This window comes from Lepidochelys olivacea (assembly GCF_965140295.1).
Source record: "Lepidochelys olivacea isolate rLepOli2 genome assembly, chromosome: 2".
NCBI classification, from domain to species: Eukaryota; Metazoa; Chordata; order Testudines; family Cheloniidae; genus Lepidochelys; species Lepidochelys olivacea.
Genome location: NC_140412.1, coordinates 104,716,971 through 104,744,323, shown reverse-complemented (window position 1 = coordinate 104,744,323; position 27,353 = coordinate 104,716,971). Strand labels below are relative to the sequence as shown.

Genomic DNA, 27,353 nt, shown 5'->3' with positions numbered 1-27,353 from the left:
ATACTCTTTCACTTATGTCAGTGAAAGTAATAACACACTCTAAATCTTTAATTGTTAAAAATACATTTGATCTTAAAACCTTTTTAAACAAAACATTAAAAAACGGAGCACACACTATGTTATATAGACCCACTGATAGCCCCTCACAGTGAATTCTGAGTTCATTCAACATTCCTGAATATCTTGCTTACAGTGCTGCTGTAGCCATGTTGGTCCCAGGGTATTATAGAGACAAAGTTGGTGAGTTAGTATTACCTTGTCTCTAATATTACTGAATATGTGCAGTTCAGTACCTAAAATCAGTGCAAGCTCTGCTGTCACTTACAAACTGGTAAAGATTAGCTCTCACATTTATTTATATCACCAGAACACCACAAGTAAATTACTGTCTTATATTTTTAAGAGGCAAAAACCTATATAGGAGTTCTTTGAGTTCCTCTTACCTTCCATCAGTCAGTTTTTACTTAGAACATGACAGAAAATCAGGTTTCAGCATTGCTGAACATGTTGGTTAGCTATTAAGGAAAATTTAAAAACATTATCACCACACTTTTATCACTATTTCTGGTAGAATATTGAACACTTGTCTTTCATTTTCCTGAGCATTGCAATTTTTTGTGACCGTAAAATATTAAATTAATTGCATTTCAATGATATTTGATTTGTCCCTCTTTTTTTTTTTAAATGCCTTGCCTGCTGTGGAGGCTTACCCTATGGCTTATAAGAAAATTTAAGTGTGGGACCTACAAACCTTCATCTCACAGGTTAATGAAGGCAAGATATTTTTAATTTTTTATTTTGATATTTTTAAAATGACTTAATCAGGACCACAAGTAGGGACTGATGTGACTGTGCTTGCACCATGGAAGACAATGCACATTTGAAAGAATGTATTCATGTTAAAAGGTCAACGGTAAGGGTGGCTTGAATTAAATGAGTGGGAAAGCAGGAGGCAGCTGAAAATTAAAATGTGGGTAAAAATCTTGTATCCGCATTCATTGCCAGTAATTATTAATGACCACCTAAAAATATTTACTCTTTTCTTTGAGTACAGAGGTCTATAAATTCAGCAGAATAAGGGATTAATCGTACTTTAATGCTACTACTTATTAGATAATCTGCATTTCTTATCACTATAGTATATCACGTCTCAAGCAACAGGTTATACATATTATTTTAAAACAAATGAAAATATATATCTAAAATCATCATCAAAAGCAATAAGCTTTTATTTTTTAAAATAGCAAAAGAAAAAAATTCACCAAATTTGTAGTTATGAGAAACTTCTCAAATGTATTTTTACTTTTCAAATAGCAGTTAAATTCTCGCTCTCTTATCCTTGAAGTAAAATCCTGAATCAGATCAATATTTCCTTCTTCTTTTACTAATTCATTATATCTACTTCATTCAAGAGATGAATGTGCCATTAATATTAGATGCACATGATGGCAGAACAAGGCCACTTATAAACTTAAACATACTCCAAACATTTCTAGAGTCATCACGGGAAGAAAAAGAATTGACAATAATTAATCTTACTAGACACAATCTGTCTGAGAAGCAAGGAAAAATAACCAGCAAGCAACTTACCAGTTTTAAATTAGGGTAGATATAGATCAGTATTACAGTAAACAGCTCAAAATGCAAAGGCCCAAAATTTTACATGATCCATGACTTCCAGGACTAATGCAGAAAGAGTTTTCTACACATTCTTTACAGGCTAGCATTAATAAATCATAAAATAAGAAATTGAAGCTAATATATAAATCATGTACAGAGTGAAAATGGCATCTTATATATGTACAAGACAATCAATTTTTCAATAGCTTTCTCCATACAAAGGTATATTTATGTTACATTCATATACTGCATGGACACCTCTCATAACGCAGAATCCCAACACACTTTAGAAGCTCCAAAACAAAATACTCTCCTGTAATTCTTGGTCTTAATCATAGAAGTTCATCTTGGAAGTCCAGCTTGGAAGTTAATCATAACAGAATCCCATTCCTGGGTATGTGCTCCCAGCAAATTACCATCTAAATCTGTATCAAAGGTCTAGCTAGTCTTGAAAGAGTGGATCTGTTCTGAAAGATGACTCTCAACATGGCATTGTAAGGATCAATGACTTCCATACCAAATGTTCTCAGTTTACAAGTACTGTTAAAACTCTTTTCTAAGTGGCAGCACTGCAAACCAAAATGTCATGTTAGATTATTTTCTTTTTACGTATCATTCCCAGTTACAAAGGTTCGGCAGGTCCAATTATGCCCTGAATTACACTTGTACAACCCCATAATGTTTAACCTATGCTCTCAGCAGGGTTGTAACCAGAACTTTCCTCTGGGTTTGCTTTCACATACAGCGCTAAGGCAGTATAGCTGTAGCTTCTCCATTCAGTATAGTTAATCCACCTCCCAGAGAGGCAGTAGTTATGTCGGTGGGAGAAGGTCTCCTGTCAACATAGCGCTGTCTACTCAGGGGATTAGGTAGGTAGGGATACTGTGTTGCTCAGGGGTGTGGATTTTTCACACCCCTGAATGATGTAGTTATCCTGATATAGGTCTGTGGCATAATCCTGGTCTCTGTCTCTTCCTCTTCTTACCCCTTTGTGTTTTTGAATTCAGCATCCTCTATTTTAGCAGTATCAGTCGAGCAGCTTTCAGAATGTTTCTACTGCTAATTAAGTCGCTAAGCTTATACAACTCTGAACACATAACGAAGGAAAGCTGTTAAGAAAGAAGGTGTGGTATTTACAGTCACTTTTCAAAGTAGAACAACACTTTATAAGCTATCTGCAAAGCTACAAACCTCCTTGTATTCTGTCTCGTCTTTCTAGTGTACAAGTTTTTCAAAGCAAAGGCTAGGCCTTCTTTTTTGTATCTTGACAGGCACTTTGCAATACTGCAAATAAGTTAGCAAACAACAGTGGTATCTTAGATACTAGTGTACAGTAACTGAGGAAAACTGAACTTTTAAGGTCAGCCACTGCATGTCAATATATCAGTGACCAAGAGTGCCTTTAACATGTTCTTGAAAGTGCAGCTCTGCTAAGGAATATAAATCAGAAAAACTATCAGACAGCATTTAAACCATAACAACTTGACTCTCTTGACAACTGTATGACCAGATGAAAGTGTAAAATTGACAAAAAAATTAAAAAGATAAAAAAATCAAAACTGTGCCAAATATCACTAAGATCATCAGAGCTTGTGTTATTCACTGTTCCGAAATCTTTGTTTGCTTGTCTGTTTTAAATTGCAAGTTTTCTGAGGAGGACTGTATCTATGTTTATGGAGTACCCAGCATAATGGAGCCCTGAATCCTTTGTTTGGGTCTTTGGGCACTATCATAACATAAATGTTTAGCAATAATAAAATGAAAGAAAAAGCTGGATGAACATTCTGAAGAACCTTACGCCTTAACACTCATGCTCACGAAAAAGGGTTAAGGTTTCCTGCAAGTTAGGTTCTTGGTACTGCCGTACTCAGTGCTTAATTTGTAAAGAAAGAGGTGCCAAGGCTCAAGCAACCTTTTTACATTCATAGCTGATGCAGCAAGCCCAGAGGTGCTGGGGCTATGAACTGTCAAGCCTAGAGGTGCCGGGGCTCAGCCCTGGCAAGCCCTGGCACAAATTAAGTACTGGCCGTATTCAAGAGCATTTTCAATAGGAGCAATTGGTGGATTTTCCCCAAGCCAAACTTCGTAGATCCTTTTAATAATGCTGAAGCCCCATATATCATGTGATTGGCAAGTACAAGGGAGGAAGGTCCTTTATATTTTAATATTGCTTTAGTATGATATTTTTATGTTTAAACTGACAAAAATTAGCAGGTGAAGTTCATAGGCAGAAGACTAGCATGCCAATGGTGCAAAACCCATCCATCAGCAGTCTAAAAACATTCCTAGAGGACTATGCCATTGCAATAAAGGAAGAGAGGAGAAACTCCTACTCTATGGTCATCCCAGCTTCATATTCATGACCAAAAAATCTGTATAGTGAACTAATAAATAAATCTGACTTGCAATATCAAAACATGGACCCAAGAACCAACCACTGACAAACAACTCATTTTACTTCACAGCAAATATCAACCAAATATAAGAGGGCTCTGCCCCAGTAGAAATCTCTAAAAGCGCACAGCCCATAATCTCCTGCCCCTTATGACAGAATTTGACCTCATGATACCCTCTGAAGATCTAGAAGCTCTTTAAAGTATTTTAGTCCCCACCTGCTAAACAGATTCTTGCCCCTCCTGGCTGGTAAAGGTTGGTGCAGAACAATTGTGCCCAGGCTAATATACGTTCTGAATGCCTCTTTTAGAGAAGAGATCACCCTAGAAAATAGTATAGTATGATCAATCATGAAAAAGCCAACACTTGATGTAGTACACTTCAACTATCACTTGTCTCTCTAATCATCCATTTCTAGGTGAAATCATTCAGAAATCATTCACCTTTCTAATGGGACCTGAAGTCCATCTGAAGGTCTCACAGGAGTCTACACTGTTCTCCCCCTTCATTAACTTCATGAGACCATTTGGAGAGGTGGTGAGAGATTCATTAACCTCAAGTCCAGTGGTATACAAACTATTTTAATGAGCTATTACATGTTTTTGTTAACAGTTCAGCTTAAGTAGACTTAGTTCTCAAGATTCTTCAGAACTCTTGGATGAATACTACACAGTCCTGGTGACTTGTTGCACCTTAATGTACTCATTTGTTCCAGCATTTCCTCAGTCTGACTGTACTTCAGCATTATTAGACCTGAAGTAGGTAGCTTCCAATATTTTCTTTGGTGAAAAATGATATCAAGAAATCATTTAACATCTTTGCAATGTCCTTATCCTCCTTAATAATTCCCTTTACTTCCTGGTCGTCTTTGATCTGATTATCTTATAGTATTCTTGCTTCTGACAAACTGAAAGAATTTCCTCATATCTGTTCTTGGCAATTTATTTGCTCTCCAAATTCTCTCTTTGCTATCCTAATTATTATCTTACACTTTACTACTATAGTTTATGCTCCTTTTAATTGGGCTTTCTAGGGGTGGTTTTCCATTTTCTGAAAGATATCCGTTGTGTTTGAATAATTTCTTGAACATTGTCATTTAAAGCGTGTTTTCTCCTGGTCCTTTTTGTCTACAGATATTCATAACATCTGCAACTCTACTGTGATATGTTTAAGTATTTTAATATCCTAATTTTTTTACTTTAGGGACTTTTAGTAGCATCCTCAGTTTTTTCAAATGAGCTTTTCTAAAGTTTAGGATCACAGCTGTCTCTTGGTAAAATATCTCCTATAGGATCCTACGGGGACACACACTGAGGTATCAAGTAGAGTTAAGAATCTTGTAATTTGTTCTAACCATGAGCGTTCCCTGGACAGTCTACGTGTGATCCACATATGATTTACTGTTGTTTATTTAGATTTAAGTACACACACAAAGAATGGCTATCCTGAGCTCTACATGCCCCTGTCAAATTAAAAGCACACTATAAATAAAGATACAGAACAAAAATAGAAGGATATTTCCCCCCATCCTCTCATACATACAAGATGGCAAACCCTATTACAAGTTAATCAGACCAGAATATCTACTCACTAAAATTTCACAAAAGAAATGCCATCCCCAGTCTCTTCAACCATCCTCAAAAATATTCCTGCACAGAACTATGGATAATCCATAGCTGGGAAAAGTGCAGCAGCCACTTGCTAAGTAATACAGATTGAGATAAGCACATATCACTGGTGTTGTACTCTGCACTGGCTCCCCAGTGAGAAGAGTTCAGTTTAGGGTCTCTGAATAGATATTCAAAGCCCCCCATGGGATTGTCCAAGCTATCCGAGAGATGGCCTTCTACCCTGGGCCTCCAATAATAGTTGCATTCCACTGGAATTAAACAACTGACAACCAATAGGGTTGGTGAAGTGAAGGAGACAAACTTGTAAGTGAAGGAGACAAACTTCCACAGGAGCTGGCACTAGACTGTGGAACATATTGCCTGTACAAATAAGAATGACCACTAACCTCCCGGCATTCAAAACTTAATGAGCAACTCATCTCTTCAACTTTGTTTCTCTCCTCAGTAGCTCACGGACATACCACACACTTTTTCTAAACAACCATTCAATTTACACAGACAAAAAAGAAGAAAAGACTAACCGATTTATAACTTTCTTTTTAACACTCTGAAGGCACTCAGATATTGTAGCACTGGGGGTTAAGTACATAGACAGACATGCAGAGAAATAGGCTAGTCATTCAGGTGTCGGACCTGGTATGAAAGTCCTTTTCCAGTTGTGCAATTACACAGACTGCACCCCTATTTTTTATCTGTGATGACTTCGCAAGAGTGATACATGCCCTAGTGACCACAAAACTCCATTAGTGTAATTCCCTTTCATTAAGTCTCTCAGCCAGTCTTTCTCAATGATTACAGTTCTTTCAGAATACAGCACTATATTGGTTCACAGTTTCAGCTATCCTGATCATATTATACCTAGCCTGCTCTGTTTACTTAATAGCTCATACAATGGGCTTTTTATTACAATTTTTTCATTTTTAAATTGTTCTCTTTTTAAAAGGAAATGACAAGATATCTCAGTAAATATAATAATAAAACACAGTAAAAGATAAATGATTTTGAAAGTGAGTGATTAAATTTAAAATGGCCCAACTAGTTTTCAAAACCTTTAATTGTGAAGGCCCTGGTCACATTCACAATCTTCTTCTGCACTTATTCTTAAGACTTTGCATTCATTCCCATTTTCATGGGATCTCTACCCCTAAGGAAGCAGACTGAAAATTCAGTTAAGCTGTACATGATTTGGGATCTAGAGGCAAAAATATCCAGTAGAAGCAAAAGTAATACAACACTAACAGAAAAAAAAATCCCTTCTAAAATCTCCACTCAGTATATTAAAGTAACCACACACTTGATATACGTGAGCACACATAAAAAGTACAAATCTATTTAAATATACATAGGATGCCATCAGAAATGGTTTACATTGACATATACACACACACACGGTATATATCTTGCGGATACATGCTGCTGATACTGGGCAGGGTCATTAGGAGGGTCAAGGTCAGGCCAGGAAAGAGTGTTTAGGGAATTATGTGGGGAATACCTCAGAAACCTTCAGCTCTGGTTGCTGCTGTCCTGATAATTTTTAGAGGAGAAAGACCACAAATCAATAGTGTGGAGGATCAGTAACAGAAGTCTAATGTATGTGTATAAGGGATTCGATGCACAGTAGATAAGGTGTGAATAATCCAGATTGTCTGTGCCCATCAAAATATTTTCATACGTAACATTAGAATAGTTTATTAAAAAGGTACATACATACAAAAAGCTGAAATAAAGCCTGAATGGCTATAATTGTATGGATTTTCACTGGGTAGACAAAAGGCACAATCCTGACACAAAGCCCCTCCCCCAATTGTTTTCCCTGCTTGAAACAATTGGGATGATACAACAGGTCAGTGAAAAGGTCACCAGTTTTTTTTTTTTTTTTCCAAATGGGCAAAACAATGTATTTTTCTCTAGCCTTGTTCTTGGAAATAGTGAAACTGTTTCAGCTGAAATTTTCCCCAAAAAATTCTGCCTGAAGCAGAAACCAAGTATGGAACATTTCAGCCCAAACAATTCAAGTTTGGTACCATCAGGAGCAACAGAAACAGGGTTTTATAATGGGAAGTGTCAGGCAACCTTAATAACAGGGCATGCTACCAGCCACACCTATAATTACAAAACCAGTTTTCTGTGTTCATTTTAGATACTCAACATCAAAAGAAATGAAGATGGTATGCTGGCATTCAAACAATGACAGACTGTCTTCTACCTACTTTCACTCTGAATCTCTATATTTTTAAAAGACTTAGGTTTCTCATAGTTTTTTTTAAATTTCAACATTCCTGAAAGGTAATACACACTAAACTTTTGGGGATAGGGGTGTGTGCTCACGTGTGCATGTACGGTGAAATAGTTTCTATCATTGTTTGGTCAGTGTAGGCACAACAAATGGGAGAGTGGAAAAACATTTTTTAAAGGAAAATTTGATTGTATAACCACAAAAAATGGTATGGGGACTCATGGCCCTCAAATGAATTATCCAAAATTACTTTAAACTTAAAAAAAAAACTGACTAGATTTCATGTTTGCAGGGTTTTTAAAAACATATTAGTATCAGTACAACACAGTGTCTAGGTATTGTACGATTAAATAAAAACTCTTATGCAGAGAATGTTCTACATTTCTCTGATTATTAATTAATATACCATTTCATCTTATGGAGCATCCTTTACAATATATGCAAGTAAGGAACCTGAAATTTAGTGAGGATTGGAAACATCTGTTTTTATTCAGCGCTCAGTGTCCACTATCTTTAGTACTGCACTTTAACTGAATTTTCCTTCAGGGTGTAGTCTCAGAAATTTACAATAAGTTATAATACACACAAAATGTCATCACACACACACTTCAGTAAGAGACTACATTGAGCTAAAGGGAAAGAATTACACAGGAAGTTTCAATTAAAGAAAGTAACAGGTGAGCATTTAAGGTACTGTGCAAAGGACAGCACAAGTCAAACAACAAACCCACAGTACGGGATATTGTTAAAGATAAGAAAGAAAGACAATAAGTAAAGAGTTAGTAGCAGGAAGATGTATTTGGATATAAAGTTAGAAAGTGAGACTCGGGAACAATAGACACATCATGAAGAGTTTTGAAAGACATTAATAAGTTACTTTGTAAAATAGTATATATTGTCACTGAGGCGCTTAAGTACATCATAAACTTTGACAGCATGCATCATTGCTCACCTGAAGCAACAACAGTGCTTGCCCATAGTGTATTTTCTATGCTGAGGCTTTCATGAACAGTTGGATCGCTGTCTTCCTGTTAAAAACATGAACAATATGTAAATCAACAATTCCCTACCACCCAAGTTTATAACTAGAGATTTCAGGATGATGCCAGATCACACACGAATAAAAGCAAGAATAAAAGCTTGTCAAATAACTCTCCTGTACCCTCAGGCCAGCCATTCTACAATAGTATTCATTGTATATGGATTTTTATATGTATGTAAGAGAGGCCATCTTCCTTAAATAGTCAAGTGATATATTTCATAGATTTTATGGCCAGAAGGGACCAATAGATCATCTAGTCTGTACTCCTGTATATGACAGGTGATTACATTTCACCTAGATACCGCTATGATGATCCTAGCATGCTACAGAAGAAGGCAAAAAAACCCTGAAGGTCCCTGCCAAACTGACTTGAGAAAGTCCTTGTTGATCCCAAATCTGGCAGTTTGATCCTGTGCATAAAACACACCCTAGTCAGGCACCTAAGAAAGATTATTCTCTCTACCATCTCAGAACACTAGTGAACCCTGTCAGGTGCCTCATCTTTAGCTTCGGCAGATCTCTGATGTTTCAGAGGAAGCATCAGAATGCATCTAGGTAGTGAGGATGGAATATTCTTCCGAACCCCGGAGACAACTGACTGCAGCCCTGAAGCATGAGATTTTATCATAGTTACTGTCTTAATGCAGAGCTGCAAGTGTAATGAGCATGCTGAGGACAATGCAGGCAATCCTGTTTTCCCTGTAGCCCATGAAAAAAGGGGGATGAACAGGGGAATTAATAGATTCACAAATTTCAAGGCCAGATGGAACCACCATCCATCCCAATCCCATCCCAACACACGTGTGCAAAATTTCCTCCAGAAAATGGATTTAAAGCATATATTTTAGAATGATATCTATTCTCATTCTAAAGACTGTAAGAGATGATGAGAGTCCACCACCTTCCCTGCTATGCTGTTTCAGTGTTTAATTATGCTCACTGCTAGGAAACTGTACCTATTTCAAGATAGAATTTGTCTAACTTCAACTTCCAGCCTTTGGATCTTGTTTTGCCTTTGTCAGCAAGACTGAAAAGCCCCCCACTATCAGATACTTTTCCATGTGTAAGTACCTAGACACAGGGATCAAGTCACCTCTAAATCTTCCTTTCGATAAGCTGAATAAGTTGAGCTCCTTTAGACTCACATCATAAGACTTGTTTTGATACCCTGAATGGGATTTGATTTATGCTCATACAGAGTCCCACTGAAGTCAATGGGGCTCTACAGCAGCATAGGTGTATGCCCACGTGGATCAGTTTACAGAATAAAGGACCTAAGTACATAGTCACAGGTGAATTAAAATTACTATTACGCATCAAAAAGAAAAGGAGTTGCTCTATTCATTATGATCATGTTACTTATCTTTTATGAGTAACTTTTTATTTTTTTCACCATTTCCTTTGTAACTCCAGTGACGAGATAGCAACCTTAGGTAGTTTTATAATTCTTAATATTCATATGTACACTCTTACATAGTCAAAGTACACATTTAAAATCTAACAGGAAAATCTATCTATAGTTACCTGAAAATTTCCTTTCTTCAAGTAATAAGGTCCACAGATCCATCAAAATAGGTAATCCAGTCTGCTTGCAGCTTGAGGGCAGAACCAGACCAGTCAGTAATTGGCAACAGATGAATGCCCTGTCTACTGAAATTTCCTCCATTTGAGAATTTCCAGGTTTACTTTCTTAAATTCTAAGATTGTATTAAAAATATTTTGAGGCAAAAATCACAACAATTCTTCCTACTGCAGCCTGGTAAACTTCACCTCCTAATGACAACATACACAAATCCTTGGATGTCAATTTCTCTCTCTATTCTGGAGGATCCATTTGTCTCCAGGGTGGGCCCAATCTGCGGAACTTAATTTTTGAAGATAGGAAATGTTCAGGCAGCCACAGATACATTTTCGTATTCTTCATGCCAAGATCCACAGATCTATTACAATGGGACTTACATAGCAATGTGGAAAGTAGGATCATCCTTTAAATGTAGGCATCCAAAAAGTAGTACTTTACATATAAATATCTCTTTCATCTTCCTTTATGGGTGGAGAAGACTTTTGTCAAAACAAAGGACATGGCATTAGCTAAGATTAGATGACCAACATATAGAATTAGGTGAACTAATGGCCATCTAGCAGATTTCAATACAGGAGACATGACTACTCTGCCCTGGCACTGTCAGTGCTCTTCAACTTTGATGCTTGCCTGAAGGAGGAAGATTTCTTGAACTTATTTAGGGAGTGAATGCTATGACAGTTGTGAGGACTACCTGTCTGAATTAAAGATATAAACTGGGTCTCATTAGAGAAAGCTCCCACCTTCAAAAAAAAAAAAAATCTGATTGGAGACAATAGCCACCAGGAGGACTACTTTAAGTGCTATGAAATATATTGATATCTGCTGCAAGGGCTCAATCTGAGGAGTGTAGTAAGGAGCAGAATGAGGTTCCAAGGTACTGTTCTATGAACTTGCAGGATTGGAATATGGTTGGTGTCCTCAGGAAGCTTTTAATGTTGGTATTTGTACAAAACATCCTCTTTTTGACCCTGTCAACAACAATATACTATACAGACAACCTATTTGCTTGGACACTCATATAAACACAATTAAGTCCTCCAGAGTTATGGCGACTCAAGGCTATGTTTCTTTGGTTTAACATAGTAGTAAAACAAAGTAGTATGGACTGAAGAATTTGTTCTATTTGTTGACTTCTCTTCTGGGTCCATGGGAGCAATAATCACTTCATCCAAGTATTCATTTTAAACTTGTCTGGTCCTGGACGGAGGACTGATCTTGCAATAACTGACCTCTTCTGTAAGTCAAAGACATATGAAGATCCAGCGCTAGGTTAATCAAGTTTGAGCAACATAGCCTCTTATCAACCGGTAACTCATGTATAAACAAAGCCATCTTCTCCCACAGATGGAATTGGTAATGGGCCATCACTGCCTAGTAAATTAGCTATCTTAATCCCAAGAGAAGAGGAGAATACCTTTCTCCCGAGGGTATCCATCTTCTTCCCCTTTCTAGACACAGGAGCCAAATGGGCTTGACCAGACCTGAACTTATTACTAGTTGCAGCAACCACCAAAGAAGCTGGCATGAAGTGAGCATGAAAATCTGCAAACCCCTCATGAGGTATCTGACAGAGTTTGTCCACTTTCTTAGAGCTAGGTTGGCAAGAAGCAGAGCTGGCCAAAACAGCTGTAGCGGGTTTCAAAAGACCATCCAATATGGGTAACAGCATCCTAATTCCTGGAAGGAGCGCCATGAATGTCAAATGCAGGATGTGATGACTCTTTCACAGTAACCAAAGGTAAGTTCAAAGTGGATGCAATGTGACCCACTAATTCATGGAATTGCAAAGCCTCCTGAGGAGGAGATAATGTAGAAGCAACACCCTCATGCTCACCAGGCGACATCTCAGGATCTAAGTCTGAATCAAACTGACCTTGCTCAAAAAGGGGAGCAAACTTCTCATCCTCTTCTTCAGACAAAGCATAAGGCACCACTGTCTGAGTTGTAGATGGATCTGATGGAATCAGATCCGAAGATTCCTCAGCTGCTGGATTTTTAACAGTCAGAACATCACTTCTGCATCCACAAGCTGGATGATTCAGAAACTCCTGTGTTGGAGCCCAGTAATCCCACAGAGCCCAGGACTTCCAGTCTCTGCAATAATTGGAATCCAAGAATATACCCCCAGGAAGGGGCACAAACTGTCCTGAAGACAGAAAAAATCCAGACTTAGGTGACAAATGTGGATGGTTCTGAATTTTTAACTCTTCCTTTGTACTCTTCTAACTGAAGGTCTCAAAACTGCCATGGATCTCACTGGAGATAGTAATAGCACCGGAGAATGAGGCGACATAAAAGGTGAGAAGGATCCGCCTGGTGTCTTAGAAGGAGCCAAAGATGGATCTGCAGAAAGACTCACAATATCTTCTGTTTTACTACTCTTTCCAAGAGAAAGGGATATAGCTCTCAGAACACTTAGAGCCTTTCTCTTCCTCTCCTCCAAGGGTCTCTCTTTCAGATCAGATGAACACACAGATACTGAACGATGAACATAATCTGTCACAATAATAGTCTTTTTTGGATCTGACAACAGCCTGGAAGTTGGAACAGACAATGGTGCTAGCCTTACAGACTTAAGCATTACAGAATCCAGAGAGGCTTAGCTCTGTAACCCTGGACTATGAAACTGAATGCAAAACTGATTTAGGTTTCAGTCAGAACTGCAGAGTATGTATCCAAATTGGACAGAACTGATAAGTCTGACCCACCGGATCTAGCACTGTTCACAGTGACCCTCTTTTCCCTCACCTTTTTCTTCTGAATCAACACAGACGGAACTGATGGCTTGGTCATAGGCTACCTAGCCCACATCTGGAAAGATGGTGCCTTTGACACCCTAACAGCCACTATGGGGGCAAAAAAACCTGGAGGGAACTTGATGAGGCAAAGGCATTCCCCTGCCATCAGTGACTGACAGGTTGAGTTCTGCCCCTAAGCTGCAAGCAGACTGAAGTATCAGATCTGTGGACCACAGCTTGAAGAAGGATTTTGAGTTTTAATAGGAAGAGGGAGATTAGATTGATACAACAGTTAAAATATAAGATTAACAGAATAAATAATTAGAGATGGAGAAAACCCATTGCACCAGTGTAACCTTCTTCTTTGCAGTATATTTTTGTGCTTTTGTTTTTGTAAAACTTTGAATATACTAACATCAGAAGAAAAGAAAAGCGTAGACACACGGCTGTGAAAATGCACAAGCAATTATACAGTGGCTGTACGTCAAGAGCTCTTTGCTCTCTAAGACAATAAATTTAATATGTGCCTTTTAAAGTTCTTTCCCCATGTTTTAAAAGTGGATGGCAAAGATAAAAAGGTGAGCCGTGTTCATGGAAAAATGGATTTTATAATGCCAACTGAGAAGAAGCATCTAATCCCATGTCGGCTGGTCTCTCTTCACCCCAGACAGGCTGCCTCTTCTAGCTGACAAGTGACACTATTAAACCTTTTTTATACTGCAATCACAATATTATGTACTGGCAGCTGAACCTCCTTCCATTCATGTCTTGCTTGTCAAGATGCTGATTGGTGCTGAAGCTCACTTTGCTTCCATGTGCTTCTCCATTCCAGTGACCATTTTATTGCCTTTCCTCTACTGCTGCTTGCTCCCTACCCAACCTATCTACCTCTCCCTCACCACTCCCATTCTACCCCAGGCACTACACGTCCCACACCAAACCAGCCCACCTTTCAGATGCAGCTTTCTTTTGTATCCACCCACAATCTGCCCCTTAATAAAATTATTACTAATAATACGAATAAAGTGGAATTAAATGGTTAAAAATGCAAATGTGCTATAGTGTTGTTTTAGCTTTACATTTATTTTATTCAGGTTTCTGCATCCTAATCAGAGGAAGGTGTTTAAGGTAAGGACAAGTGGTTCTGCAAATTTCCAAAAGGTCATTATGGCTTATGGGAGGGTGACTGAGGGAATGAACAAACATAACCATTCTCTCTTGTAGCCTGAAATTTCCAGAGAAGTCATTAAAAATGAACTGATATTCAAGGGTAGTTTGTTCACATGAGATGGCATTTCTTTTATGCTCAAGTCACCTTTTCCTGCTGACACACATATAATGACAACATAAAACCCCTCAGAATTAACACAATATGTACACTGGCTCTGCAATAATCCACTATTCCCCCTAAATATTCCCCCCAGTGCTTTGTTTTACCATAATTTAAAATGTTCAATACAGGAATAGGTCTTTACTCAGAAAGTATAGCATCACCTAAGCTCATGAACACCTATGGCACCATAAACAATTGCATAATATAAAGCCCGCTACCACCATCAGATAGGAAAATAAAATACCTTACTCAATTGGGGGAGGGGCAAAAGGAGGACTAGTACTGAAGCATTTGATGCAAGACCTCAATGGATAATCCACCTCTAACAGATATATTAGGGTTTATCTGTCCACAAGGATGTTGTCTGTTAGTTTGCAGTAACGGAGAACAGCAATAAATAGTTGGAAATAATCTGATTCTATAACTAAACAAGTTATTCTTCACTGATCATAGATTTAAAGTAATTCTTCACTGAATGTCTCTTTGGATTGGAACTCATCTTTTTGCTATTAGATTTCTGAAGGTTCCTCCTGTCATCAGAATTAACTTTATTTCCAGAATACTGATGAATAATTTAATCTTCCACAGTCCAGATTCCAAGAGGTAAAAACTTTTCTAAGAGCTTCCCACGCTGGTTTAGATAAGTTGATTGCCAACACAATTTAAATTGAGGTAACTTGGAACTGCAAGCTTTTGGTTCGGTTAGTTTCCAATTCTTACTTCACTAGAGAGCTTTTATACATATGCAGTTCTTGACAATCTTTACGATATTACATCCTGGAGATCTATGTGTTCCATAATCCCTGTTTTTGGAAGCTAACAAATGGTACTTATAAAGCAGCACTATTTGAAAAAAGAACGAATGACAGCCTTGTCAAAATGAATGTGTCCTTGGACCTGAGTCTAAAATATGTTATAACACTAACTAAAAGAGCGTGCAAACTACATGTAGCTATCTGAAAGTTTCTGGAAACTATAATCTGCTTAAAAAAACACTCTAGAGAAGTGGTTGCATCTATCTTTAACAGCTGCTGAATATTGATCAGATTTAATGACCAAGACAATAGAGAAGTCAACAGAAAACCCATTTTGCATGGCTTAATCCCAAAGATGACTCAAAATGCATGCATCATTGTCTCTCTGAACCTGTAAAATCTAATCTCATACCACTTAGCACAGTACAATCAGATCTAGAGAGCTAGTTTATTGTCCCTTGGTAAAAAGTGTGACGTTTACATGAAAACACTGGGAAAGTTAGAGACTATGAGGGAATTCCATCATCATGTAAGCGCCAGGTTGTGTACAGTACCATGTGCTCTTGCAGAGGGAGCAGTGGGGCATGCAAGACACTCCCTATATCATAGATAGCAGTGCAGGGAAAAGGGAAGCGATCTCCACAGAGCCACTAATCACTCTTCTAAGTGGGTAGACGGGGAACGGGCAGGCAGGGGTAGATAGTGGGTGCAGCTTTAGCTCCTCTTCACACTGCCCACTGCAGTTGTGCTCATGCCAGGGGAAATATACTGGACAAACTATCAGGTTGGCTCAGGGTACGCTCTCCCCAGAGCTGTGGAAAATCAGACTTCGTCACAAACAGCTGTCTAGTCTGCTCATAGGGCAATGCTACTATGTGCTGCCCCATTCACAGTGCTTGACTTTGCTTGTGGCAAAGTCACAACTTAACTCTAAAAAAGAAAAATTCCATACAGGGAGAATTGGCCACTAGGACACAGACTAGCCTCATTACCGTGGCTAACTTAACAGCTACCAAAACAGACACCTAATAGGACAGATATACCAAGTGTTTCAAAGATGTGCCATCAGTTTGTTCAGCACTAGATTTGTGTCCAAAGAAGGTAGAGGTTCAAGAACATGTGGGAACATGGATGGTACCCATCATTTAAACCCTCTTGTAACTTGGCTGCCCAAAGATAGAGGTTCCCTCGATAAGGAGATAGCATGTTTATTGTGACAGGGAAAATCTAACTGTACTCACAGCAAAACTACATTCCTATGATATAAGCAAATTATGGAAAATAAAAACTGCAGTTGATAGAGGGTCATTGACCTTGCTGGATGCCCATGTCGCAAACCTCATTTACTTCAGGAAATAGTGTTTTCTCATAAAGTATTTAAATGGCTTCTCAATAAGACATTGTACATACCCTGAGCATTCCCAAGTCTAGTGTGCAAGATGGTACTATACTGCAAGTCACCAGACACAGAGATTTTGGATCAAAGCTCAGGATCTGGTCCAGTTTCTATCAGAATATCCTGGAGATTTAACTGATTAAAAGCAGTCTCTCAAGCCTTAAAAAGCAGATCTAGGGAACCAAGTGGATCAAGCATAAGAGGAAGTTTTCCTTGTTCCATCATATCTTTGTTTGGAAGCAGAGGAATTGGAAGAAAGAAGAAGAAACCCCAACTCCAGGTCAGAGCGCCAGGGATCACTAAGAGCAAGATGAACTAACACGAAATCTTTAAGAACCAATTTTTTATAAAGAAGGTAAAGCATGCAAAACTAGTCCTACAGTGACATTATTGAGGAAATTGGTAGCAATATTAAGTTGAATGCCAGCCACATTTACAGCACAAACTATATATGGTATATATCATTCTCCATATACATAAGTCGAGCTACAACATCCCAGCTCTGAGGGTATCCAGAATTGGCAGCAGTTATTTTAATTAGTGAGCTACAATGTATTACCAATTTGAGTCACCTGGGTCAACTGAAAAAGCAGCAACAAGTTGATGGCAATGACTATACAATCCTATATGATTCATACTCACTGTTTAACAAATAGGACCTCCTAGAACATGTAATTATAAACAATAAACAAAACAGATGATGAATTTATAATTAAGGTTATGATTTGGTCATGGTAGTCAGAGCAACTCTGAATTTGAATAAAACCTGCAAAATTTTGGACATGGCTATAAAAACATATTTGATGAGGCCACCACACTTGTGCACAGCATCCCAGACCACCCAGGTTTGTCCTGTTTGCCTCTCTATTTCCAGAGGGGCAAACAGGACAAACCTGAGTGACATTCCAACCCCATGTACTAGGTCACAATACCTGGAGTGTGGAGCCAGGCCCACCCATTGGTCTCCAAACACCCTCTCCCCACACCCCATCTTTAAGCAACCCCATTATACTCTTGTGTATGTTGATGTAGCAATAATATACAAAGTGTTTTATTATTGTGATTTATTTTCCCCCCATCTCTGCTATGATATTCACCACCAATTTCCATACCAAAATTGGAGCCGTGCTTGTCCCACAAGAAACACACAATAATGCCCCACATTTTCCTTGCATTTACTCTTATATCAAATAAGAACAACAGTATAAGGGCAAATATCTTTTAAAAACCTGATGTTCTGTTTCATTAATAATACCAATGTGACAAAAAATGCAGCAAAACCCAAATGTTGCAAATACAGTATGAAATATTAGTGAATCTCAGTCCATTGTTTCATACACAGGCACCCCAAAAACAAAATATAATAAAATAAAATAAAACCCTTCCTTAGTACCCTTGCAGAGAGGTCAATCTTTCTCTGCGTTTAGGGATGTTAATGAAAAAAAGTTAGTAAGGTTTGCTAAGTTTTTGGCACATATTTTGATTAGAAAAATGTAAACATGTTAAGGAAAGGAAATGCACTGCTACAGCATCCGAACAACCTTCATTCTGTCCTTACTGACTTCATGAAAAACAACACAATTAAGTCATTTTAGTGTTTGTGTTCTTGAACTAGATTTAACCAATTTTTAAAGACATTTCAGACACTTTCTCCTTCTGACCTCTCTCAAATGGTATCTTTACTGGGCAGAGTTAAGAGGATTTGGTTAATCTGACTGGGCATTTCCATACGTTAATATGGACAGACTTTTTACATTACACTCTGAATTTCCTGCATTTATAATGCTTGGATTGGGGATAATTACAACAGCCCTCCAATTTATTTTACCTTAGTTCCATACTTTCAACCCTAACTCCATCTTACTGCAGGTTTTGTGACACTTACCAGCATATCAGTGAACAGGGCCTCAAGGCATGGTGCTGCTTTCTCAGCTACTTCTTTTGGCTCAATTAATATGGAATTGGTAATCAGGCCTCAGCTGGCACTGTTTAACTATCTGCCTTGAGACTCATTTTCCTTCCACAATTTTTTTTTAACAATTATCAACGATTAACAAGGATCTACGACCTGTCCTGCAGGGTAATGGTCAGGTAAGTTTACCCGCATTATGTTTCTTTTCATAGACAACAACCTTAGGGTTATTGTGTAGTCTCTTCACATCCTCATCCTTCCCTTTCCCATTATCAACAAAAACCAAGCCACAAAAGCAACCCCTAAAACAATAAATTACTACTATAAATTTAATTTAGAAAATTAAACAACGCCTATTTTAAAATGAAAGAATAAAAGCAACAAACTGACAAAACCAAAACAAAATTCTGGAGACAGATATTGGAAGGTTTCTTTTCAACATAATTTTGGGCCTAAGTCAAGTGTATGTGGCCTCTTTCCAGTTACCTTTTATTCTTTTAGGGACACTCTGAAATTTGAAAATACAAGCTTCTCACGTGGAAGCCACAATAACCAGCAAAAGACCAACTGATATGATTTACACTGAATTTAAAACTACGGCTCTTCAGTGCAGAAAAGTTAGCAACTGCTTTGCCTCACACTACTGACAAATGTCTAAATGATCAATTTCCCCTCAGTTTGTGATATGTGTTTTAGACAATATATATTATGGTTGGAAGTAAAATGAATATTAACATATTCTTTTGAACTATTTCTACAACAATACTACTACATCTGGACATATAAAGTTCTCAATTTCTAGTTTCTACCTTAAAAAAACCTTATGGCTTTGCTAATATAATTTCCTGTCATTTAGTATAAAAATATTGCTAATATAAAATACTTTTATAACAAGGGAACAACAAATGCTCACCTAAAACTCAGAGAAAAATAAATTGTGTTTAGATACTGAAATGATGGGTTCCACATATGGAGAAAAGTAGAGGAGTTGGGATAGACACAGGTACATACATAGGTATTACTCACCCGTGTGAAGGTACCTTCAAAACTGTGAATATCCAATTGTGGCTTCTGAGCATAAACATAAGCACTGATTGAAAAAAGATCCTGTAATACATAATACGTTTATTTAATCATGAATTTAATTTATTACTAAATGAATGCATATACACACATACACACACAACTAAGCAACTATTGTTCATTTTTATGTTTTTTAAATATCAGTAAATTTATTTTCCCAGTTAAGTCAATGAGAATTCTACTCAAGTAAGGACTAGGATCAGACCCTGCTTACAGTACATCTCATATTATACAGGAATTGTGTGCTAGAAAACAATGAAAATATCAAGTTTGTACAAATGTTAGATGCCACCTATTAAACTATTTTGTATTTATAGCTTAAGTGTGAAAGAGATTTTGTTTATTGGAGGGTTGGTTTTTTTTAATAGCCTAATTAAAAATGAAAATTGTATCTCCTGATTTTTTTCCTTTAAAAATAATTAAAAGGGTATCCTGCCTCCTTGTTGACATTCATGGGCATTTTTTCAGCAAGGGCGAAAATGGCTGAATATATCGGGGAAAATAATGAAACTGAATAAATATTAAGTGCTGTTAAATGACCAAAGTCAACAAAGAGGGGGGGAAAAAAAAAGACTTCCCCTTAGCTATTCTGTAACAGAAAGCTTAGATTTACTTAATGTCCTATGGGAAATTAGTTTGGTAGTCTCAGTCCAGTGTCCAGATGTCCACATCAATACCACCCCACCCTCTGCTTAGAACTGGCACAGTGGATTTGCTCCTGCTCTCATTGAAGCGGATATGAAAAATTCCAGCAACTGCAACAGGAGCATGATAAATCAATGGGTTTACTCACATGCTCAAAGTTAGGCACATAATTAACTATTTTGCTGAGTTGGAAGTTATATTAACAATACTGTTGTCTGTGTCAGCAGATAAACCATTAACTAAATGGACATGGAGACTGAACTATGGTCATGCTGCTGAGCTGGTCCCTCCAAGTTGGGGGGAAGGCACATTATTAGCAAGGCAGCAGTGAGAGTCTTGCAGTGCCACTCTATAAACTGTACTTATTTTGTTTATAAAAGACTTCTCAATCTCCAAAGCAATTTTCTAGAGAACTAAAAAATTTACATAATTTTATACAAGTATATTTAAAAAAAGATAAAATTTGGCTATTTAAAAACCAGAAATATAAACAAGCAAAAAAACAAAACCAAGGATTTTGAGATTGTAAGGTGTTATTTTTTCAGTTCAAATACTTGTAATCAAAAATAAATATAAAGTGAGCACTGTACACTTTGTATTCTGTGTTGTAATTGAAATCAATATATTTGAAAATGTAGAAAACATCCACAAATATTTAAATAAATGGCATTCTATTATTGTTTAATCGTGATTAATTTTTTTAATCACTTGACAGTCCTACTTTTAGTGCATTCTGGACAGTCAATATCAAAAACTGATCAAGTAAGATTTCAAAAGCGAGTCCAACCACCTGCATTGGAAGGGTAAATAAACCAGAGTGATTGGGGACTTGACATCAAAAAGAGTCCACCCTAGTATCACAACCTGCACTGCAGTCCTTGTCTATCCCCTAAGTGAACTATCATACCACACATCACCTCTCACTTCCTTTTTTTCCATTGGCTGATAGCCGCATGGAAGTAAAGAGATCTCCTCCATACTAGCTATGATTTCTCTGGGCAGCAGACTTTAAAGGCAGTAGCACTCCATTTGTGGTATCTCGGATGGGTCACCTTCAGAAGTTGAATTAAGCATTTTTACTCCCTTCATCATGGTCACATTATCACAATTTGACCTTGAATGTAGAAAGAGTCTTATTTATAAAGAATTACACACAATCATTTTAACATATTTTTAGTTATTTAGATAAGTAAGTACATTCATTATCCACACATTAAGCTCTCATTTGCATTTTATCAAACTTGCTTCCATCTTATTCTGAAAAAGTACCTCTATACATAAATCTACATGAGTCACCAAATTAATTTGTAACTGACATTTTTATTTTGTAGTGAAGAAATATATCTTGCCCCATACTCTGCACGACTATATATCCGTATATCATTCTAGCATTCCGTTGACAAGTGTTATAAAAGTAAATCAAGTTTCAACACTAACTTTTGAAAAATATCTTTTTTTATCTTAAACCATCAGCCATTTATTGTCGTTTTTCACACGACGTTCCACTCATTGCATTCTTGTCCTATTAAGTTAGTTTTCATCAGCTTCGTGAGAAATAATTCATAGGAAACTAATACACATGTGGTGTCCTATATCTTCATTATTCACTTCTTCCCAATCTGTTATCACCTACAATTTAGATAATCCAGGCTATTATGTGCTTTATAGTACACTGAAAAATAAGAGTCTCTCAGAACTGGATAGTACAGCAGAAAACTAATACCACACACATACTCATACACAATAAAAAACTGTCACTGAAGTGTGTCAAGCAAAAACTTTCTCTTTCTTTCTTTCTTTCTTTCTCTTTCCAGAGTACCTTAGTTGAGAAACAACATTAGAAGGCATGGAAGTGGGAAGATTCATCTCATGTAAATTAGCATTTGTACAACAATATACTTTCCTGATTCCAAATGTTTCTTCTACTGTTTTTACTAATTGCTCCTACTGATGCCCTTTGTAGCTTACTGCATTTTAACCCCTCTGTATAAATATTCTCTTTCTCTTCACCTTATATTTTGCCCCCCTTTTTTTGTTTTTGAGATCTAAGAGCATCTTTGTCTTTCAGAAGCCTTCTTAATTTCCATTTTGTGAAAAATGAATTCTCTCATCTTTCTCAAGAATTAAGATCCTAAAGTCCCCTGTGCTTTTGTGGCCATTTTCTACAGAAGTCTCTAATATCCTTTTATTCTGAGGAAGCTAGAACCTCCAGAGTATTCCAAGTGTGGCCTCTTTTCTCTAAGTGCTAGAATGTTTATACTGATTTACACTTACAGAGGATACCAAAATAGTAGTTTATTTGGTAGGTTGCTTTTGGGGAGGTGGGGGGATATGTTTGCCTAAATGGCATACCTGCTGCACCCAATAGCTTCCTTGAGTAACTTTGTTTTCTGAACAAGGGAAATTTCCCCTGCAGTCAGATGCACAGTACAACATTAAGCATTTATCATGAACATCTTTCAAAGGATGATGATCACACATGGAAGCTAGGTTTTCATAACACGGGGGAGGGAGAGAGAGATCACCGATTTAAATTCCAGTATGGATATAATTCCATGTCCCAAGTGACTGTTTATCAACCAAGGAAAATTTTTAAGAGGGCCATGGTCCACAGTTAGTCTTACAATTTAAGTGGGATAGAAAGGGAGAAGAAGGTTTTCCTCCATCCAACACTATCATCCCAGAGGCAAAAGCTTCCCTTAATCTCACCCCAGTAGCTACACAGAGGAGTTAATGGCTCCATAATCTGAGGCTCGAAAACTAACACAGATGGATCAAGACTTATGACAGACATGATACAGTATGTAAATAGTTTAAACTATTTTGAAAATTTGCAGGGCCTGTGCAAAAGGACACTCAAACACTGAAGAGTTTTTCTTTTATAAATGGCTTTTAAGAATAATGGAATGAGATTATTAAATCAATCAAGTATTCATCAATAAAATCACATTAATATAAAGAAATTAATGTTCATGAAATTCACTAGAATTACTTTCACAAGCCATAAATTCTGGGTGAAATGTTGGCCCATTTAAATCATCATATTTATGAAGCAAATTATCTCAATTATATGCATTCTTAAGAGAAAAAAGTAAGTAAATAGCCCAAACCAGCTGAATTCTACAGCAATTCCAGGTTAAAAGAATAATGAAAAAAAAAACAGGGTCTAGAACAGTCTGGACTATGAAATTAACTTATTTTAATACAACAGTAAACTGGACTTTTGAAACACTAAATAACGTGTTAGCTGATGCTATTATCTGTAAACAATTTGGAAAAAATGCATTTAATCTGTTTACATTAGTCATGAAATGACTGAATGATGGTACAGTAATGTTTTCCTTTACATTTCACAATAGTAGTTTTGAAATCACTCTGAATCTATCAATAATGTAGAAAAACCTTCCTTATTAGGTCAAGGGCAACACTTGTTCATCTTACTTAAAGATCATTAAAATACATCCTTAATCATAACATGTGGTTCATTACAAATAAAATTGCCTTTGGTTCAATAAAACTAATTAAATGTAAATGGTATTGTTTACTGCTGTATGGATCTTTTGATATAAATCAGCAAGTCACCATTTATTGAAAATTACAATGACCTCACTGCTGTTAATAAATTTACTTGATCAAATAAGCCAGAGAAGAATGTCCTAGAACATGCATAGTGCCAGAAAAAACTCTGCCCCACACATGACTGTGAAACCACAAGAAACCTAACCTGGGTGTTACAGTCCTTGCTGCATAGCCATCATTAAATGACTTGTTGAAATTTTAATTCTCTGATCACATTAAGTGGTTTGAGAAGACAACAAAATCTGTACTGATCATCTTTGGTGGTATCATCTGTTCTTTAGGAAAAGCTCTGAAGGTTTGCAGGTTTATTTATTCCCTTAGTCACAGTGGATAAGGTTACAATGTTGCACTGTTGATGGGACTGACAGCTCATGACAACACAAGATACTGATAATCCTTTACATTGGATAGCTAAAGAAATCAAAATGGGTGACCATTATGGACATTATATGCTGTTAAATGCAAGACCAAATTGTTTAGTCTACTACTTTTCTCAAATTACACTTTCTGTCCACCCTTTTCAATTCTTAAAAATATAGTCATGTATAATTATATATAGTAATAAACTCCTCCTTTGGAAATGTGTTCCAAGTTCAGCCAGAGACAGAGTTTAAGGAAGATGACCCTCGGTGCACTGGGAGCCAGTAACACTATCAGGATCATCCACAGCTGTGGCAACAATAGGGAAGACTCTGCTGCAGTTGAGACCACCTGCTTACCAGCACACCCAGGATTTGGACACTGCTGTATCCAGGGGCGAGGGAGAGGGTGAAGGACCCCTTGGAAACCAGACCTGAAGCCACTCCATGCCCTCTGCTGGGCTTGTTACATGAACAGAACCTGACATTTTGCTGTTTTGTAGTTAAATCTATAAATAGTAGTAAACTACAAACCTTAACTTAGTTTAGTAGTTAGATATCCACATGCAGTGAGCATTTTTATTTCAGTTTTAGAAACAGTATTGAATTCCAAGATATTCCACATACTTACAAAGGGGGACACTGCTATAATTGTCAATATCTCTAGAGCCAGAATAATCTTTAAGTGGAGCCACTGAACATTTTGTATTAACCCGTTCCTGCTTTTTTTGACACTACAGTAGCAATTAATGTAGAGTTGTGCATATAGTCTATGAACTTCTTACCCTAAGGCAAAACTTGCACCTGTTTCAATGGGACCTTTGTCTAAATAAGGAGAGCTGAGGTGGGGAAGCTATATAGCAGTGTGATATCGCCACAGCTATTTTAGATATAGTCCAGCAGGTGGCATTCAAGAATTATTGTAAAAAGAATCAGTCCAGCCTATTCCTGTAGTTTGTCATTTACAGTTTAACTCACAAATGCTATAAATTATCATTATATACATATCAAAGATGTGAGCTTAAGGGACTTTATTCATATACCTTCTATGGTAGAAGGATTATTATTTTTTGATAGGCATTTGTTATATAGAATTAATAGAAGTGAATGTGTTACGTACTCTGGTTATGCCAAAATTCTCTGGATTTTAGGGCTCATGTTCCAAACTGTGTAAGAGTTAAGTAATTGTCAACTGGTTGATTGCTACTTGAGTTAAAGGCAAAACCTTCATATTTTCTAAAGCACCAGATACTTCTTAGCCGTAGGGAGAGGATGCTGCTGTTGCCATTATGACATCCTGTCAAAAATATGTCAAGTCTTTCAAAAGCAGGTGTCCTTGTTGTGGACTACATGTGTAAATAAGGTAGGCATGTAAAACAAAGTCATGTTTTAGTTGAGCACACAAACAAAAGGTAGGGACATTTTAAAAAAATAAGTCAGAACTCTTTTATACCTTGCCTAAATTTCTTCAACTTTCAACAAAATATTCGTTGGGCTGAGATTAATCATGGGAAATTTTCACTATGAAGAACACTTTATTTGCAAAAGCTTAAAGAAGTGAGAGTGGGTAACTAGAATGGACTACTCAAATTAAATAAGGTTTTTTTCATATTTAACATGGCTGCTTCACTGTGTCTAAGTATTAGAGTTTAGATGACATTCTCTAAGGAAAACCTCATCTCAGTAGGTAATTTTTACACCTCATGTTGTGCATAATATCCTGTACATAAAGTGTGAAGAATTTTGAAAATATTTCTGGTTGTTACTGTTGAACTTTTTCAAAAAGAATACATTACATTTACATGTATTTCTATAGTAAATGGCATGGGCACTGATTTATATTATACATCTTGTTATAATGGAAAAAACATTTATTGTATTTATAATTTTTTCCTCCCTATAACATAACAACAGTTATTTTGGATTTCCACAATTCCTGCTGAAATCAAGGTGGTGATTCAAAGTAGTTTGATACCTATCAGTATTTTCAGCTCATTCAGTATTAGATTACAAAATTACTACACTCTTATCAACAATATAGTCCAAGCCATAAGAATTTGAAAAGATCACTTGACTAAGCTCGAATTATGGAGGTGCTCCAAGAACTCCACAGTTAAGGTTGGACTGACAGTTGCATTCAGAGGAACTTGAACCATCATTTATTTCACACTTTAAGGCTTACATTTAGTTTTCAGATTTATCACGAGTCAGGATCTTGAGGGGAAGTTGCAAAAGGGAAGCTTATAATGGACAAAACGTAGGCTACTGGTAGGATAGGTGATCCATTGGCTCCCAAATCTAATGCAAATGGTGATTCTACCTTAGATAACAGAGGGAAGTCATTAAGGACATAGGAATTGCTGCAGTAGTACAGACCCAAAGTCCTTCTACTGCAGTATCCTGCATCGGAGACTGGCCAGCAACAAATACTTCAGAGGAAGGTGTAAGAAACCCACAGTAATATGGAGTGACAGCGGTTTGAACCACTCAGACATTGATCCGTGTCAGCAAAGAGCATCTTGGCCTCCTAAAGGGCTCAAGCACAAGGAACAGGGCAAGACCTTGAAATAATTAATAATGATACATAGTGGGAAAGATAAAGGGTTTGCCTCTCCAAGTTCAAGGCATTTCCTTCATCCCTTATTACACAAAACTTGCATTGAGACTCATCTTGCAAGGCTGTAGTACCTGCTCATAGACTGTAGTGGATACAGTATGTACGTAATGTTAAATAAAAATGTAGCCAACTTCTTTCAGTTCAACAAAGTTGGTTTGTGTCCTTCTTCCCCCTACATTTTTTAGGCTGCAGTGTCAAGTGTTCAAGTTAGGAAATGCCTGAATTAAGGCAAAAAGGAAAAATAGCATTTGATCATGTAACTGATGGCTATATCATAAGGCATATGCTAGGCACAAGGGACCCAAATTAAAGTTGCATGGGCAACCTTAACTTAGGCATTTCTTAACTTATGAATGCTTGACTTTTTAACTAACTTTCTTTTAATAAAGGGTTCTTTTAAAATGTTAGCTAATTTTTTTTTAGAAACT

The 27,353-nt window shown here is 37.1% G+C and overlaps 1 protein-coding gene across 5 annotated transcripts in view; it reads right to left on the bottom strand.

Moving 5' to 3' along the window:
• The window catches only part of ATP9B (ATPase phospholipid transporting 9B (putative)), a 295,180-nt gene that overhangs the window by 117,072 nt on the left and 150,755 nt on the right, over positions 1-27,353 (bottom strand). For all 5 annotated transcript variants that reach the window (XM_084621950.1, XM_084621952.1, XM_084621951.1 and 2 more), the window contains 2 exons: positions 19,669-19,749; positions 8,834-8,909 (listed from right to left, as the gene is read on the bottom strand). In XM_084621950.1, the coding sequence (XP_084478076.1) occupies positions 8,834-8,909; positions 19,669-19,749 (157 nt within the window). The remainder of the gene's footprint in view (positions 1-8,833; positions 8,910-19,668; positions 19,750-27,353) is intronic.